The sequence below is a fragment of the Rhinoraja longicauda genome, chromosome 29 (genome assembly GCF_053455715.1).
Source record: "Rhinoraja longicauda isolate Sanriku21f chromosome 29, sRhiLon1.1, whole genome shotgun sequence".
NCBI lineage: Eukaryota > Metazoa > Chordata > Chondrichthyes > Rajiformes > Arhynchobatidae > Rhinoraja > Rhinoraja longicauda.
The window spans coordinates 4,248,721-4,266,013 of NC_135981.1; the positions used below are offsets into that span (position 1 = coordinate 4,248,721).

Genomic DNA, 17,293 nt, shown 5'->3' on the forward strand with positions numbered 1-17,293 from the left:
AATGTCCACAAGGGAATAACGTTTAGTGCAGGGTAAAACCAGTAACGTCTGATCAAAGATAGCCCGAGGGACAATGTACAATGTTTATCGAAGCCAATTAACCTACAAACCTGTATGTCTGAGGTGTGGGTGGAAATCAGAGCACCCGAATACCCATGCAGTCACAGGGAGAACATATAAATGGCCTTCTCCGTGGATTGTCACCTTGTCGTGGTGAAGCTTGTGTGATCCTGAGAGCGATGCCGTCTGGAGCCACGCTCCTGATAGGGTCACCCATGGCGGTACGGTCGAGGAGGAAGGTCCCTGACAAAGAGCAATCCAACCAAGACCTCAACGGTGGAACAGGTGGAGGATGATGGCTGACTTTTGTGGAGCGTCACAACGGCTGGGAAGGCGGATGACGGCTGCAGCAGAAAAGGGTCCCCGGTCGTCTTGGACTCCACGCCACTGGATCCTGACCCAGATCTGTCAAGGCCCGTGCGGTGGCTGTCTGTGCACCAGTCTCCCCACGTCACGCACAGGCGTCCTCCAAAAAGGGAACCCAATGGGGGACAGTCACACTCGCTTCAATAGACAATAGATGCAGGAGTAGGCCATTCGGCCCTTCTTCTTAAACCCAACCCCTTATTCTTAAACTGTGGCCCCTGGTTCTGGACTCCCACAACATTGGGAACTTGTTTCCTGCCTCTAACGTGTCCAATCCCGTAATAACCTTTTGTTTCAATAAGATCAAGTGACCACCGATGATGATGATGATATAAACTGCACCAGAGCATGGGTCTCTGGCGCTGTGAGGCAGCAGCTCTACCACTGCGCCACTCTTATGTTTTGGGGATGTAAATTTCACTCAGAACACAGACTAATTAGGCCGGGGCTAAGGCTGGTAGAATGAATATTATAGATTGAGGAGGATAAAGTTCACACATGTACTAATTCACTATGTCAAAAAGACATCAAAATGCAAGACTAATTGAAGAATGCATTAAATATTGATAATTTATTTACAAACATGGGGATTGAAATCTGCATCTTTACTTACAGAACACTACAAATAAAACTTGTATGACATAATAGTAAAAAATAAATCAGTAATCATTTTTCTGGCTGGGTAAAAATTTATTGAATTGTACAGAAATCTCGACAGGAAACCTTTCCAACTCTTATGCAATGCTCCCAGCGTTGGAAGCAATCCTGGGCCACAAGTCTGCACACTCCTTGGCCACTGGGCCTGTGATCGCCGAGCCTGGAATTACAACCAGAAACAACATCAGAAAGGAGAACGGGAACCCCAAGTGACAAAGCGCACACAGCCCAAGCAGGACAGGATAAAACATAACTTCCACTTCCAGGAATGGTAGCAAGTGGAGCTAATAAAAGAAATAAACAAGCTTCTAATAAAACCAGTAAGGAAAGCAAAGAGAAAGTTTATATAAAAAGGGCACTGTGCTGGGTCGGCACAAAGAACAAAACTCCGGACTCATTACAAGTCATCAGCATCGACTGCATTTGGTTTGGTTGCCAACAGACATGTTGTGATAGTTACCTGCATGAATAGTTTGGCTATGTTTAAAGGCTCTAAATAGTATTGCATGAAACTGGGTCGGTCAGGCAGCATTCTCTGGAGAACGTGATAGGCGATGGTTCGGATGAGATCCTCATTCAGTCACGAGAGAAGAGGCAGGACAAAGCATGGCAGGTGATAGGTGGACACAGGAAAGGCGGTAGGACTTATGATAGGCAGATAGTTGGAACAAAGGCCAGAGATTAAAGCAGGTGTGAGACAGAAAGATTGAAGAGCTGCAAATTGTGAAGCCAGAGGAATAGGGAGAGGGAAGAAATAGGCGCGAGTTCAGGTGGGGGCACAGGGGTGGGTGGAGAAAGTGAGGATGCGAGGAAGAAAGGGTGGATTTTAGAGACTACATACAAATGGAGTTCAATGTTCATACCATTGGGTTGTAAGCTTTCGTGTGGTGACCAAGTGGTTAGAATGTTAAACTAACTCCTACTTTAGCAACACCAACCCTAGATACGCAAGTACGTTGATGTGGGAAAGTGACTAGATCAAAAGGAAAAGTGTCCCATTACCGATTGAGATTGAACAGCACGTAATAGCTGCCACCTCACCCAAAGGCAATGTGTTTCTTTGCCTCCCTTACGACAACTCACCAAGCCACTGAGAACAGGCAAAGCAAGTGCTTTTAGGAAGGGAATGAACCGTCTGACAGATAACCTATTGAGAGTTCTGAAAAGATTCAGAACGTATTGGAGACATACATCGATATAATGCTGCTCTAATCCATGCTGTTAGACAAAGGACACCTCTTCAGAATGTTTTGAAGTGTTTAATTCAAAGTCAAATTTTAATTTAAAACCAGCTTCAAATTGACAGCAAGGGGCTAATTGCAACTCAAGATGCCCATCCATACCTTTCATTTCTCCTTTGTTATTTACTATCACTCCTGCATTGTCTTCGAAGTAAAGGAACACGCCGTCTTTTCTCCGGTATGCTTTCCGCTGCCGTATCACAACTGCAGGATGCACTGCAACAGGACCACACAAAAACATGAGACATAGTGAAGAGCGGGCAGCAGCCCAATCCGCACCACCGCGTTCTCACCCAGCCTTGACGCCAACCTCAGCTTCTCACACACGAATTGATTCAGTTGAAAACCTCAAAATAATTTCACTTAACGATTTACAATTTTTGCAGGAGCCCCCCCCCCCCCCCCCCCCTTACTGTTGATGTGCAAGGCATAAAGAACAAAACTCCGGACTCATTACAAGTCATCGGCATCGACTGCGTTTGGTTTGGTTGCCAACATGCATGTCCTGATAGTTATCACAAAATGCGGGAGTAACTCAGCGGTCAGGCAGCATCTCAGGAGAGAAGGAATGGGTGATGTTTCGGGTCGAGACCCTTCTTCAGACTGATAGTTGTGATAGTTACATGCGTGAAGAGCTTGGCTATGTTTAAACAGGACGGACATGGTTGAAAAAAGGCTCTAAATAGCCTTGTATGAAGTTTGTCAGCAGCATTGCTAGCCGAACCCAAAGGTTAGGAGTTCAAACCCCCACTCCAGACATGAACACAAATGTGCAGGTGCACCAAGAGGGCCCCTGCATTATATTTATTGAATGTTGTACAGACACTGGGATATAGTACAAAAACAGGCCCCTTGGCTCGAGTCCACGCCGACCAGCGGTCACCTCTTACACGAACACTATTCTACACACCAGGGACAATTTTACAATTTACCAGGGCCAATTAACCTACAAACCTGTTGGAATGTGGGTGGAACATCCAGAGAAAGCCCACATGGTCACAGGGAAAACATGTAAACTGTGCAGACAGCACCCAGAATGGGAATCAAATCTGGGTGTCTGGCGTTGTAAGGCCGCAACTCTACCGTTGCACCACTGTGCCGACCAAGCTGTTCAAATGTTATGCCGATGACAGAAGATACTCATGACACTGCGCATTCAAGTTATTGGTGCCGTGACCAAGATTTATAAACTAAAAAAGCTTTTTTCCCCAGGAATGTAGGCCACGCTGCTGTGTGCAGACTGGCTGCTGCTCTCTCCCAGTTGCATTGTTCCCAGGCCATGGAAGGCGTTACACCGATGCAGGTCGGCACGGTAGCGCAGCGGTAGAGTTGCTGCTTTACAGCGAATGCAGCGCCGGAGACTCAGGTTCGATCCTGACTACGGGTGCTGCACTGTAAGGAGTTTGTACGTTCTCCCCGTGACCTGCGTGGGTTTTCTCCGAGATCTTCGGTTTCCTCCCACACTCCAAAGACGTACAGGTATGTAGGTTAATTGGCTGGGTAAATGTAAAAATTGTCCCTAGTGGGTGTAGGATAGTGTTAATGTGCGGGGATCACTGGGCGGCACGGACTTGGTGGGCCGAAAAGGCCTGTTTCCGGCTGTATATATATGATATGATAGGTCATTCTCTCCGTAATGCTAGTGAACTGTTCCACTGTCGATTGAGGATGTACAGCACAAAGTATCTGCAATCTCACCCGAGAGCAATGAATGAATTTACTTTCCCCATCCTTGACAATCACCACAGCCACGGCATGGGCCAAGCAAGTCCTTTTAGGAGGGTGACCCATTCACTGTCAGTGGAACAACCTCAGGATATCCCATGACATGGGTACTCGATACGCCAAAGAATGACAGTAGACTTTCACTCAGAGCAGTTTAATGATGAAAATGAAACACAACATAACTCAACATACCAATGTAACCTCCAATATTTGAAGCGGCTGCTCAAAAATGGGCTCCATACTTCCTGAAATCACCATCCCCGTGCTGTGTTTAGTTTAGAGATTCAGTAAAGAAACAGGTCCTTCGGCCTACCAAGTCTGCAACGACCAGCGATCCCGTACATCAACACTATCCTACGCACACTGGGGACAATTTGCAATTATACCAAGCCAATTAACCTACAAACCCCTGTCTTTGGAGTGCGAGAGGAAACCCAGAGCACCTGGAGCAATCCAAAACCCACGCAGGCCACGGGGAGAACGTACAAACTCCACACAGACAGCACCCATAGTCAGGATAGAACCCGGGTCTCCGGCGCTGTGCCACGAAGTGTAGACACCATGGAGCAACAAACCATTCGTAGCACATCCTGACAATAGATAATTTGACTTGAAAATGAACATATTTCATGAAGATTTACATTCCGCTTCATCCACTGGGAGGAAATGTAAAACACATCTACAATACTGCTTCCCTCAGCAACCCCACGTTCCAGAATTACCTTTCTGTGGACTAACAGGTTATTGTGGCGGGATGATCTACTGACTTAGACGCTTGCACAGCGCAGCATCCTCACGACTCCGACTTCAAAGAGCTCACTCACCCTTTTTCCTGAGCTCTGGTTTGCCCTTCTTCACGGTTGCCATAACCATGTCCCCAACGCCGGCGGCTGGCAGCCTGTTCAGCCGCCCTTTGATCCCTTTGACGGAGATGATGTACAGGTTCTTGGCACCTGAAAGCACATGGCCACAAAACTGAGGAAACTTTGCCACCCACACCTGTTCAGAATAAAAGATGCAGTTCTGGTACCTGATATTGTTTGTTATTGCCACGTGTGCTGAGACACAGTGAAAAGGTTTGTTTGCTTGCCACCACTCAAATCAAACTATACACAAGTACTATCAAGTCATACACAAGTCAAAAATAAGTGTAGAATATAGTACTACGGGAAAAAAAACAAATTCACAATGAGGTAGGTTGGAAGATGGGCACCACACCCCAGATTATGGCAGAACTGTTCAGTTGTCTGAAAACAACAGGGGAGAAGCTGTTCCTGAATCACTTTCCAGGTTTCGTATCTTCGGACCGAGAGGGGAGGAGGAATGACCGTGATGATTATGTTAGTTTGATTATGTTAGCTGCCCGCCCATCCAAGGCAGGGGGAAGTGCAGATGGAGTCGATGGTGGGGAGGCTGGACTTTCAGTGCACCATCAACCGATTGCATACAATCAGGTGTCCTACGTCAGTTAACCGCAGACTTTGGATTTATTCACAATCTGCAACCAACGCAGCCAGAAACTGCATGCAAACACAATGGAATCTGCAATACTCAATCTATCACATGGGTCAACAAAACAAATGTCTTCTGCAAATAACAAACACTACAGGAAATAAAACAATTTGAGATTCAGTATGGAAACAAGCCCCTCCACCCTCTCAATCTCCGCCGTCCATCACTTATCCATTCTAACTATGTAGGAATGATCTGCAGAAATTGGTTTAAACCGAACACACTAAATGCTGGAGTGACTCAGTGGGATAGGCAGCATCTCTAGAGAGAAGGAATGGGCGACATTTCAGGTCGAGACACGAGTCACCCATTCCTTGCCTGTCCCGCTGAGTTATCCCAGCATTTAGTGTCGACCCAGTCGAACTAGTTCTATGTATCCCACATTCTCATCCATTCCCTGCACACTATGGGCAATTTACGGGGCCAATTAATCTATAAGCTCGCACCCGGAAGAAACCCGGGTAGTCACAGGGAGAACGTGCAAACGCCACACGGACAGCACCCGAGATCAGGATAGAACCTGGGTCGCTGTTGCTGTGAGGCAGCAGCTCTGCCAACTGCACCACAATGTACATTTTATACCATTCCATGGACAAGGTGACTCACAGGTTGTGCACGGTTTCTTGTACCTCACTAGGTATAGCGGTAGTTAGCTCTGCTCTTACCAGTGTTATCAGCGCAGTTGATTACAGCTCCCACGGGAAGACCGAGGGAAATGCGGAATTTTGCTCCGGACGAGCCGCCACGTCCTGTAACAAACCAAAACACAAGGATTTAGGATGGGAGTGGATTATTTAACCCAGGAGGAAAATACTTAATTGCCAGAATTAATTCAAGTCGACCTGTATTTCCCTCACACATGGTCCAAAATATGGTCTAGCAATAGTATCTAAAAATCATTCATCTTTAAATCTCCATAACCCTTATTGGATAGAGAATTTTAAAGCGTTACTATTCTCATGTGAAAAAATTTCCCAGCCCCAAATGGCCAACCCTTTATTGAGATACACACAAAATGCTGGAGTAACACATTGGGCCAGGCAGCAACTCTGGAGAAAAGGGATGGGTGATGTTTTGGGTCAGAACCCTTCATCAGACTTTCTACCGTTCCTTTCCACACTCATTATTGGGACTGACCTCCTGGTTCAAGGCACCTCAGTCAGTGGAAATTTCAAAACAAACACTAGACATTTAGAGACCACCTCCGTTCTAAATTCAAGACTGTATTGACTCTGCTTATGACAACTATTACCCACTAAACTCCAAAATTAATCTGGTGAAGCACATTTGTTTCTTAGACGGGGATGCCAGTACTTTATGTTGTATGCAAGGTGATAAGGACATATCACTGTACCTTAATTGGTACACGACAATAAAAGACGTTGAAACTTGAAGATGTGCTATCACCATTGTATTGGAATTGTTTGAAGGGACCATGGAAATACAAGGCTGCTGGTGAAGGGACCATGGAACTACAAGGCTGGTGAAGAGACCATGGAACTGCTGTTGAAGCAAGGGACCATGGAACTACAAGACTTTTAGCTTTCACACCTCTCAACAAATCATATCATTGACAAGTTCATCAGGTTGTGCAAAAGCAAAAACTAAAGAGTGAAGAACAATGAACCAGAACAACTACCATTTTCCAGCCTGACAGCAGTTCAAAGGCGCACATACCTCAACATAAACTTAGTAGAAAATGCTAGATTCACTCCAACATTTCCAGCAATTGATGCTGCAATCCAATTTTTGTGTGTTCTTCAATGAAAGGGAACATAGCTGGAAAAAAGGCTGCTAAAAGGGGGTTACGGGCTACAAAGTTGTTGGGGGGGGGGTTCAGAAGTAAAGGCTGCTGAAGGAGGGGGTTACAGGATTACGACACTGATGAAGAACACAGAACTACAAGACTTAAAAGGGGGGGGGGGGAAGACACATACAGGATTAAAGGGGTAAAACAGAAAGACAGGACTGTTAAAGGAGGCACACAGAACAAAAAGGCTGGTGAAGGGAACCATGGAACTACAAGGCTGGTGAAGGGAACATGGAACGGCTGGTGAAGCAAGAGACCATGGAACTGCTGATGAAGGGACCGTGGAACTACAAGGCTGGTGAAGGGACCATGGAAATAAAGGCTGCTGGTGAAGGGACCATGGAACTACAAGGCTGGTGATGGGACCATGGAAATAAAGGCTGGTGAAGGGACACGTGGAACTACAAGGCTGGTGATGGGACCATGGAAATAAAGGCTGGTGAAGGGACCATGGAACTACAAGGCTGGTGATGGGACCATGGAAATAAAGGCTGGTGAAGGGACACGTGGAACTACAAGGCTGGTGATGGGACCATGGAAATAAAGGCTGGTGAAGGGACACGTGGAACTACAAGGCTGGTGAAGGGACCATGGAACGACAAGGCTGGTGAAGGGACACGTGGAACTACAAGGCTGGTGAAGGGACCATGGAACTACAAGGCTGGTGAAGGGACACGTGGAACTACAAGGCTGGTGAAGGGACCATGGAACGACAAGGCTGATGAAGATACCATGGAACTACAAGGCTGGTGAAGGGACACGTGGAACTACAAGGCTGGTGAAGGGACCATGGAACTACAATGCTGGTGAAGCAAGGGACCAAGGAACTACAAGGCTGGTGAAGCAAGGGACCATGGAACTACAAGGCTGGTGAAGCAAGGGACCATGGAACTACAATGCTGGTGACGTTTGCCACGAAGTAGCTTTGCCATCATTTGCTAACTCGCTCTACAGTTAAGAGATGCATGAACCCAGCCGGGGATCCAGGACATCAGAGCCCCAGGCCCAGGTTGCTGACCGCACAGAGCAGTGTGGCCCGCCTCACACCACCAACACCACCAGCAGCAGCAGCAGCCCCGCTTGCCCAGCCAGCCTCCAACATGGCGGCCACCGGCGGCAATTTCTCAAAGCATCTATCACACGCTTAATCTAGTTGATGGTCGACCAATACCCGGGTGAAAAGATGGCTAGGGTGGTTACACGACGGGTTGGGGCGGTAACGTCCATGATCTTCTAACACCGACGGCTGATGGCGGCGGATTTCCCTGGGCTCGGTCGCTCCTCCCGCTTACCTCGCTTAGACATGGTGGCGCAGGGAAAGAGGCCGCGCGCCGTGCATTGTGGGATATATCGACGTAACGCGCAATGACGCAGACGCGCACTGCCGCCCCCTGAAGCCGTGGTGGGGCGGTTGACCTTCGTCACGTGACGGGGGGACCAGGAAGTGCAGGGATACGGAAGTGTTTGGAGCTGTGATGCAAGACTTCATAAATTATAGTCAAGTCAATTTTATTTGTACAGCACATTTAAAAACAACCACGTTGACCAAAGTGCTGTACATCAGTTCAGGTTCTAAGAAACGAACATACAATGGCACACAAACATAACAGCACATACATAAACAGTTCACAGCGCCCCCTCAGAGGGTCTCAAACGCTAGGGAGTAGAAATAGGTTTTGAGCCTGGACTTAAAGGAGTGGATGGAGGGGGTAGTTCTGATGGGGAGAGGGATTCTGTTCCACAGTCTAGGAGCTGCAACCGCAAAAGCGCGGTCACCCCTGAGCTTAAGCCTAGACCGCGGGATAGTCAGTAGCCCCAAGTCGGCCGACCTGAGCGACCTGGAGATAGAGTGGTGGGTTCAAAGATTTTTGAAATGGGGGGCCAAGCCCGTTTAGGGCTTTGTATGTGAATAGGAGGAGCTTGAAGTTGATACTGTACCGTACTGGGAGCCAGTGGAGAGAGGCCAGAATCGGGGTGATGTGGTCCCTTTTACGGTTCCCTTTTACAGGTCTGGACCCTCCCCTGAGTGTTTGCTTTTGTTTCCCTCATCACCTCTGTCCCCGGCCACCTTGTTGCTTCTGATGTGCCAGTCACTCAATAAGTCAATCTGTGGAGCCAGGTAGTAAGATCATCAGTGACATGATTAGAATTAGGCCATTCGGCCCATCCAGTCTACTCCGCCATTCAATCATGGCTGATCTATCTCACTCTCCTAACCGCATTCTCCTGCATTCTCCCCATAGCCTCTTGACACCAATACTAATAAGGAATCTGTCAATCTCTGCCTTAAAAAATATCCACTGACTTGGCCTCCATAGCTTTCTGTGGCATAGAATTCCACAGATTCATCACCCTCTGACTAAGAAATTCCTCCTCATCTCCTTCCTAAAAGAACCTTCTTTTAATTCTGAGGTTATGACCTCTAGTCCTGGACTCTCCCACAAGTGAGTATGCAAGTCTAAAAATTCTAGGCAAAAGAGACTAATCAAGTTTTTTATTGTCATATATGTCCCAGATAGAACAATGAAATTCTTACTTGCAGCAGCACAACAGAATATGTAAACATAGTACACTGTAAACAATAGAATAAATGAGGGGAAAAAAGGTTCAGTGTGTGTTTATGCACACACACACGCATACGTACACATAAACAACAAACAATAATAGTGTGAAGGTATCACAAAATGCTGGAATAACTCAGCAGATCAGGCAGCATTTAGGAGGGAGGGAATGGGTGACATTTCGGGTTGATACCCTTGAGTCTGAAGAAGGGTCTCGACCCGAAACGTTACCCATTCCCTCTCTCCTAGATGCTGCCTGACCTGCTGAGTTACTCCAGCATTTTGTGATACCTTCAATTTGTACCAGCATCTGCAGTTATTTTCCTACACAACAATAATAGTGCAATATTAACAATGATAGTCTATGTAGTTCAAAGCTTATTTGAGGTTGTAATGTTTAATAGCCTAATGGTTATTGGGAAGAAGCTGTTCTTGAACCTGGACATTACAGTTTGCAGGGTCCTGTACCTTCTTCCTGATGGCAGGGGTGAAATGAGTGTGTGGCCAGGGTGGTGTGGGTCTCTGATGGTGCTGGCTGCCTTTTTGAGGCAGTGTCTCCTGTAGATCCCTTCAATGGGAGAAGGTCAGAACGTGTATAAGAAAATAACTGCAGATGCTGGTACAAATCGAAGGTATTTATTCACAAAATGCCGGAGTAACTCAGCAGGTCAGGCAGCATCTCGGGAGAGAAGGAACGGGTGACGTTTCGTGTCGAGACCCTTCTTCAGACTGATGTCAGGGGGCGTGACAAAGGAAGGATATAGGTGGAGACAGGAATAGAGGGAGATCTGGGAAGGAGGAGGGGAAGAGTGGGACAGAGGAACTATCTAAAGTTAGAGAAGTCGAGAAGTCGCTGCAAGCTGCCCAGGCGAAATATGAGGTGCTGTTCCTCCAATTTCCGATGGGCCTCACTATGGCACTGGTATCTAACGTGTGATAGACTGGACAGTGTCCACAACTTTTTGCAGGAATAATATCAATAAATAGAATTGTACAGCATAATAGAGATAGAGAGATACATCATGCAAACAGGCCCGTCTGTTTAGTTTAGTATATTATTTACACATGCACTGAAGTTTAGTGAGAAGCTTATGTTTGCGTGCTATTCAGACTCACACAGAGTCTGTGACTCCGAAGAAAAGAATATATATGAATACACTCAAGCCATTCACAATGCACAGATAAAGGGAACAACATTTAATCGGAAGAACTTTAACTGTGTGTCGGAAAGATCTATCTTTACACCAAAGATAGACACAAAATGCTGGAGTAACTCAGCGGGACTCGACGGCAGCATCTCTGGAGAGAAGGAATGGGTGACGTTTCGACTCGAGATCCTTCAGACTAAAGAAGGGTCTCGACCCGAAATGTCACCCATTGCTTCTCTAGAGATGTTGCCTGTCCTGCTGAGTTACTTCAGCATTTTGGGTCAGGCAGCATCTCAGGAGAACATGGCTAGGTGACGTTTCGAGTCTGGCATTCTGGTAACTCTGTTCTGCACCTAAGCCTCCATGTCCTTTATGTTACTATCCATCTATCCACCTCCTTGGCGACCCTCGGACTATCCTTGATCGGACTTTGCTGGCTTCACCTTGCACTAAACATTATTCCCTTATCATGTATCTATACACTGTAAATGCCTCGATTGTAATCGTGTATTGTCTTTCTGCTGACTGGACAGCACGCAACAAAAGCTTTTCACTGTACCTCGGCACACGTGATAATAAACTAAGTTAATAACTGACCAGCAATTCCCACACATAATTCTGATGAATCAGTGGTCCATCTGTGGATTTTGCAAGCCACTTAAAGAATGGAGAAGGGTCTGAAGAAGGGTCTCGACCCGAAATATGAAATATGAAATATAAAAAAGAAACGTCACCCATTCCTTCTCTCCCGAGATGCTGCCTGACCTGCTGAGTTACTCCAGCATTTTGTGAATAAAAACCTTCGATTTGTACCAGCATCTGCAGTTATCTTCTTATAAAGAATGGAAATACAAGTTCTGTTAGAGTTACTCCAGCATTTTGTGAATAAATCGATTTGTACCAGCATCTGCAGTTATTTTCGTATACTTCTGAAGAACCAGCACCCATTGCCAGAATAGATTTTTATTAGATAAATAAAGTCGATTTTCCAAGAAGATATTTGGAGATTTTATGCTGCAAGTTACAATTAAAATCTGAACTAGAGAGACTTAGGGAATATTATTTTTGTCTTTGGACTTTCATTGTTTGATTGTTACATACTGAATTTCTTTTGTGTTGTTTATGATGGTGTTTATAGAGTACCATGTTTACATATACTGTACATTCTGCAGCCGCAAGTAAGAATTCCATTCTTCCATTTCGGGACCGATGACAATAAAACACGTTGACTCTTGAAATATCATGTTCTATCTTCAAATCAAATAATCTTTCCAAAAGAGGGCAGCCGTGAGCTCTGGGCTGCCTTCTGCCTTCCGACGATCACTGTCTAGAACACAGTCATGCTGAAGGTGCAAGAAGGTGTAATTAAACATGCTCGCCCAGCTTGTTATCTTCTGCTTCCTGCTGCGCGCGTTTCAGCGACAAAGCATTTGATAAAAATGAGAATTACAGATCACATTCACGCTGGGTTTAATAACCCAAACTGATCCTGGTTTGACATGCTGATTTGCCGCATCCACAATCCCTGTCTTCAGCCCGCTCATGCAGCTAAAATTAAACTCCCAGGTTCTAATTCCAAAGAATTTCACGCAGCAATGATGGAGGAAAAAACACCAAACACCGGGAAGCAGCCCGAAGGTTTGTTGGCCCCCCCTCTCCATCAGGGACCTGGGGTGGAGGGTATTGCACCGAGAAGTCCCCTGCAACCTGTTCCTCGCGCGGTTCATAGACTCGCCAGCCGCCTGCCACTTTTGCGGGTTGGAAGAGTCTGTGTACCACGTGTACATGGAGTGTGTGAGTCTGTGTACCACGTGTACATGGAGTGTGTGAGTCTGTGTACCACGTGTACATGGAGTGTGTGTGTCTGTGTACCACGTGTACATGGAGTGTGTGTGTCTGTGTACCACGTGTACATAGAGTGTGTGAGTCTGTGTACCACGTGTACATGGAGTGTGTGAGTCTGTGTACCACGTGTACATGGAGTGTGTGAGTCTGTGTACCACGTGTACATGGAGTGTGTGAGTCTGTGTACCACGTGTACATGGAGTGTGTGTGTCTGTGTACCACGTGTACATGGAGTGTGTGAGTCTGTGTACCACATGTACATGGAGTGTGTGTGTCTGTGTAGCACGTGTACATGGAGTGTGTGAGTCTGTGTACCACATGTACATGGAGTGTGTGTGTCTGTGTAGCACGTGTACATGGAGTGTGTGAGTCTATGTACCACGTGTACTTGGAGTGTGTGAGTCTGTGATTTTCTCTGCCCGGCGGGGGCCTCAATGTCGGGAGCCCCAACCGCCCCGATGTGGCAACTCCAACAGCCTGACCGCGGGAGAAGACGGCAGAGGAAGAGAAAAATACATTCTGGCCTTCCATCACAGTGAGGAGGGACTGGAGGAGACTCACTGTGATGGATGTTTCTTTTGTTTGGTGTTAGTTTATGATTGTATGTGTTATTGCATTTTTATTGATTATTCTTATTGGTCTTATTGTTGAACTGCGGGTAATTTTTCATTTCACTACACATTTATGTGTATGTGACAAATAAACGACTATTGACCATTGACTATTGACTGTGTACCACGTGTACATGGAGTGTGTGAGGTTGCAGCCCCTGTTCCAATATCTAAAGGGGCTGCTCCTTGCTTTTTGGCTGCACTTTTCACCCACCATCCTCATCTGTGGATACCCTGTGAGTAGGGGAGAGGGTAGGGTCGAAGATGACCTGGTTGGGTTGCTCCTGGGCCTGGCCAAGCTGGCCATCCACGACTCACGGCGTCAGGCGGAAGAGGGCTCTGCCCGAGCCAGCTGCCTGCCGATTTTCTGGGGTTACGTCCACGCCCGGGTGGTGTTGGAGAGGGACCGCGCGCTGTCCACGGGCACCCTGGGGGGATTTCCGGGACCACTGGGCACTGCGGGGGATTGGATGTGTCCTGGATGGGGATTGTAATATAATTGTATAATAGTTTCAATTGGTACATTTGTTTGTATAGTATTCTGGTGTTGGGTTCTGTTTTGGTTTTATTGTATTGTATATATTATTTTAATATTTGAATAAATATTTTTGATTTAAAGAAGAAGGTTTGTTGGTCGGCGTAACACTGGAGACATCGGACGTGAGGAGGCAAGGGCCGGGCCTGGTGGGAGGGTGAACCGAGGCAACGGTTGCAGGAGGCGCCTCTGGGACACAAAGATGGCCGGGCGAGGAGAGGAGAGGAGAGGAGAGGGACATGGGTTCGTGGGAACTGCTCCAGTACATCAAGTGTCCTGGCCGACTGGACTTTAGACTTTGAATAATGATGCCAAACATGGTGGCGCCCACATGTGTAATAAATGCAAAAATAATTTCACAGTGCAATTGCATATTTGACAAATAAAACACTATTGAACCAATGAGCACTTTCAGGTTACTATCGAAGGTATTTATTCACAAAATGCTGGAGTAACTCAGCGGGTCAGGCAGCATCTCAGGAGAGAAGGAATGGGCAACGTTTCGGGTCGAGACCCTTCTTCTGAAGAAGGGTCTCGACCCGAAACGTCCACCGCGCCACCGTGCCGCCCGGTGTCATTGGCAAATTTAAGGACCAGTTCTTCACGATCTTCACTATGGATCAGAAGAAGGGTCTCGACCCGAAACGTCACCCATTCCTTCTCTCCTGAGATGCTGCCTGACCTGCTGAGTTACTCCAGCATTTTGTGAAATAAATACCTACGATTTGTACCAGCATCTGCAGTTATTTTCTTACACTTTCTTTCACTATGGGTACGGTCTACACAGAGTTTGTACGTTCTCCCTATAGTGGCTAGTGGAATTAAGGGATTCTAGGGGCTGGTGGAATCAAGGGGCTTCCTCTAGGGGCTAGTGGAATCAAGGGATATGGGGAGAAGGCAGGCACGGGTTACTGATTGTGGATGATCAGCCATGATCATAATGAATGGCGGTGCCGGCTCGAAAGGCCGAATGGCCTCCTCCCGCAACTATTTTCTATGTTTCTATGTTTCTATAACCGTGTGGGTTTTTCCCCAGGTGCTCGGGTTTCCTCCCACACTCCAAAGACGTACAGGTTTGTAGGTTAATTGGCTCAGTAAAAATTGGAAATGTTCCCTTGTGCATAGGATAGTGTTAGTGTGTGGGGGGGGATCGCTGGTCGGCGTGGACTCAGTTGGCCAAAGGGCCTGTTTCCGTGCTGTATCTCTAAACTAAAAAATTGCTTTTATAGTAGCTGCCTCAGCTGCCCCCTCTGGAGATCGGTCCATATACCCACCACCCTCTGAAGGTCATTCAACTTAATGGAAACTGACCTCAGGCAGCTTTTATTACTTAATTAAAAAATATATATAATTCTTTTTTTTCCAGTCAATACAATACAACAGATTGACCATACAGTTGTGAAAGTTAAACAGTGCAAAAAACATTGTATATAAAAAAACATTATAATCACACATATTTTCTGACCGAAAAAAAAATAACGGTGTAGGCAGAAGCCAAAGCTTATTTTGCTTACCCTTAATACTTAACAAAATATAATTTAAAAAAGCCCATAACATCATAGGTCAGAAGCAGATAAACAAAACATAGAAAGAAACACAACTATAGTCAAGAACCATCATTTCTATCATGTCAGTCATTTGTCAGTGCTGATCACATATTTTGTATCTTTCAAATATAATATTTTTGAACATTTTCTTGAATTTACGCATATTACTGTACTCTTTTAATTCGTTGTTGCAACTATTCCATAAGTTAACCCCTTTAACAGTCACACATCTATTTTTCACATTTGTTCTTACCCTCATTTTTTCAAATGTACAATTACCCCTGAGTGGATGCCTGCTCTCTCTCCCTCACTGAAAACAAACCTTGGACAGTCAGGAAGTGTTCTTTCTTTTGCTCTGAACATTATTTGTAGACTTTTATTACTTTAACTTCATTAGTGCACGAATCGAGAATCAGAAGAACATATATTTTTATATGGCACCTATAAAGTGCTAAAGCACCCCAATATAATTCACAGGAGTGATATCAAGCTAACTTTGACGCTGCAAAGTGAAAGTAGAGCAAAGACAAGAAACTGCAGATTCTGGAATCTTGAGCAAAGCACAAAGTGCTGGAGTAACTCTGCAGGTCAGGCAACATCTCTGGTGGATATGGATAGGCAACATTCCTCTCTATAACTATGTCCGAAGAAGGGTCTCGACCCGAAACGTCACCGATTCCTTCTCTCCCGAGATGCTGCCTGACCCGCTGAGTTACTCCAGCATTTTGTGTCTACCTTTCTCTCGATATCACCATCTATGTTTACATATTCTGTTGTGCTGCAGCAAGTGAGAATTTCATTATTCCATCTGGGACAGATGACAATAAAACACTCTTGACTCTTGATTAGGTCTCTTGTTTCCCTCTCCCCTGACTCTTAGTTTGAAGGAGGGTCTCGACGTGAAACGTCACCTATTCCTTTTCTCCAGCGGTGCTGCCTGACTGGCTGAGATACTCAAGCTTTTTGTGTCCATCTCAGCAACATTTTTGAGTGAGTTTAGTTTATTGTCACGTGTAGCGAGGTACAGTGAAAAGCTTATTTTTGCGTGCTATCCAGTCAGTGGAAAGACAAAATGTGATTACAATCGAGACATTTCGGGACCTTTCTTTGGACTGATTGTAATAGGAGAGCAGAAAGCTGGAAAAGTTGAGGGGGGGAGGGGGTGGGGGAGTTGGCTGCATAGAGCCTGACAAGTGATAGGTGGACACAAGGTTCTGGAGTAACTCAGTGGGTCAGGCAGCGTCTCTGGAGAACATGGATAGTCGATGTTTTGGGTCGGGACCCTTCAGACTGATAGGTGGATACAGGTGAGGGGGATTTGATTTGTTAGTCTGACTGGTTAGCGCGCGACAAAAGCTTTTCACTGTACCTCGCTACACATGACAATAAACTAAACAAAACTAGCCTCAGAATTAAAAAGGACGTTCCTTCTGGAAGGAGATGGTAAATCTATGGAATTCATTGCCACAGAAGGCTGTGGAGGCCAAATCAATGGACATTTTTAAAGGCAGAGATAGATAGATTCGAACAGTGCGGGTGCCAGGGGTTATGGGGAGAAGGAAGGAGCATGAGGTTTGGAGGGAGAGATAGATCAGCCATGATTGAATGCTGGGGTAGACTGATGGGCCGAATGGCCTAATTCTGCACCGATCAATTATGAAAGCCCAACGTCCTG

General features: G+C 46.1%; 1 protein-coding gene across 1 annotated transcript; it reads right to left on the minus strand.

Annotated features, from left to right (window-relative positions):
- Positions 1–1,095: 1,095 nt before the first annotated feature.
- Positions 1,096–8,736, minus strand: rpl23 (ribosomal protein L23). The gene is made up of 5 exons (XM_078424575.1): positions 8,664–8,736; positions 6,227–6,310; positions 4,874–5,002; positions 2,427–2,540; positions 1,096–1,243 (listed from the first exon to the last, which is right to left on the minus strand). The coding sequence occupies exons 1-5, from the start codon at positions 8,674–8,676 to the stop codon at positions 1,161–1,163; spliced, it is 423 nt and encodes a 140-aa protein (XP_078280701.1). The 5' UTR covers positions 8,677–8,736; the 3' UTR covers positions 1,096–1,160.
- Positions 8,737–17,293: the final 8,557 nt, after the last annotated feature.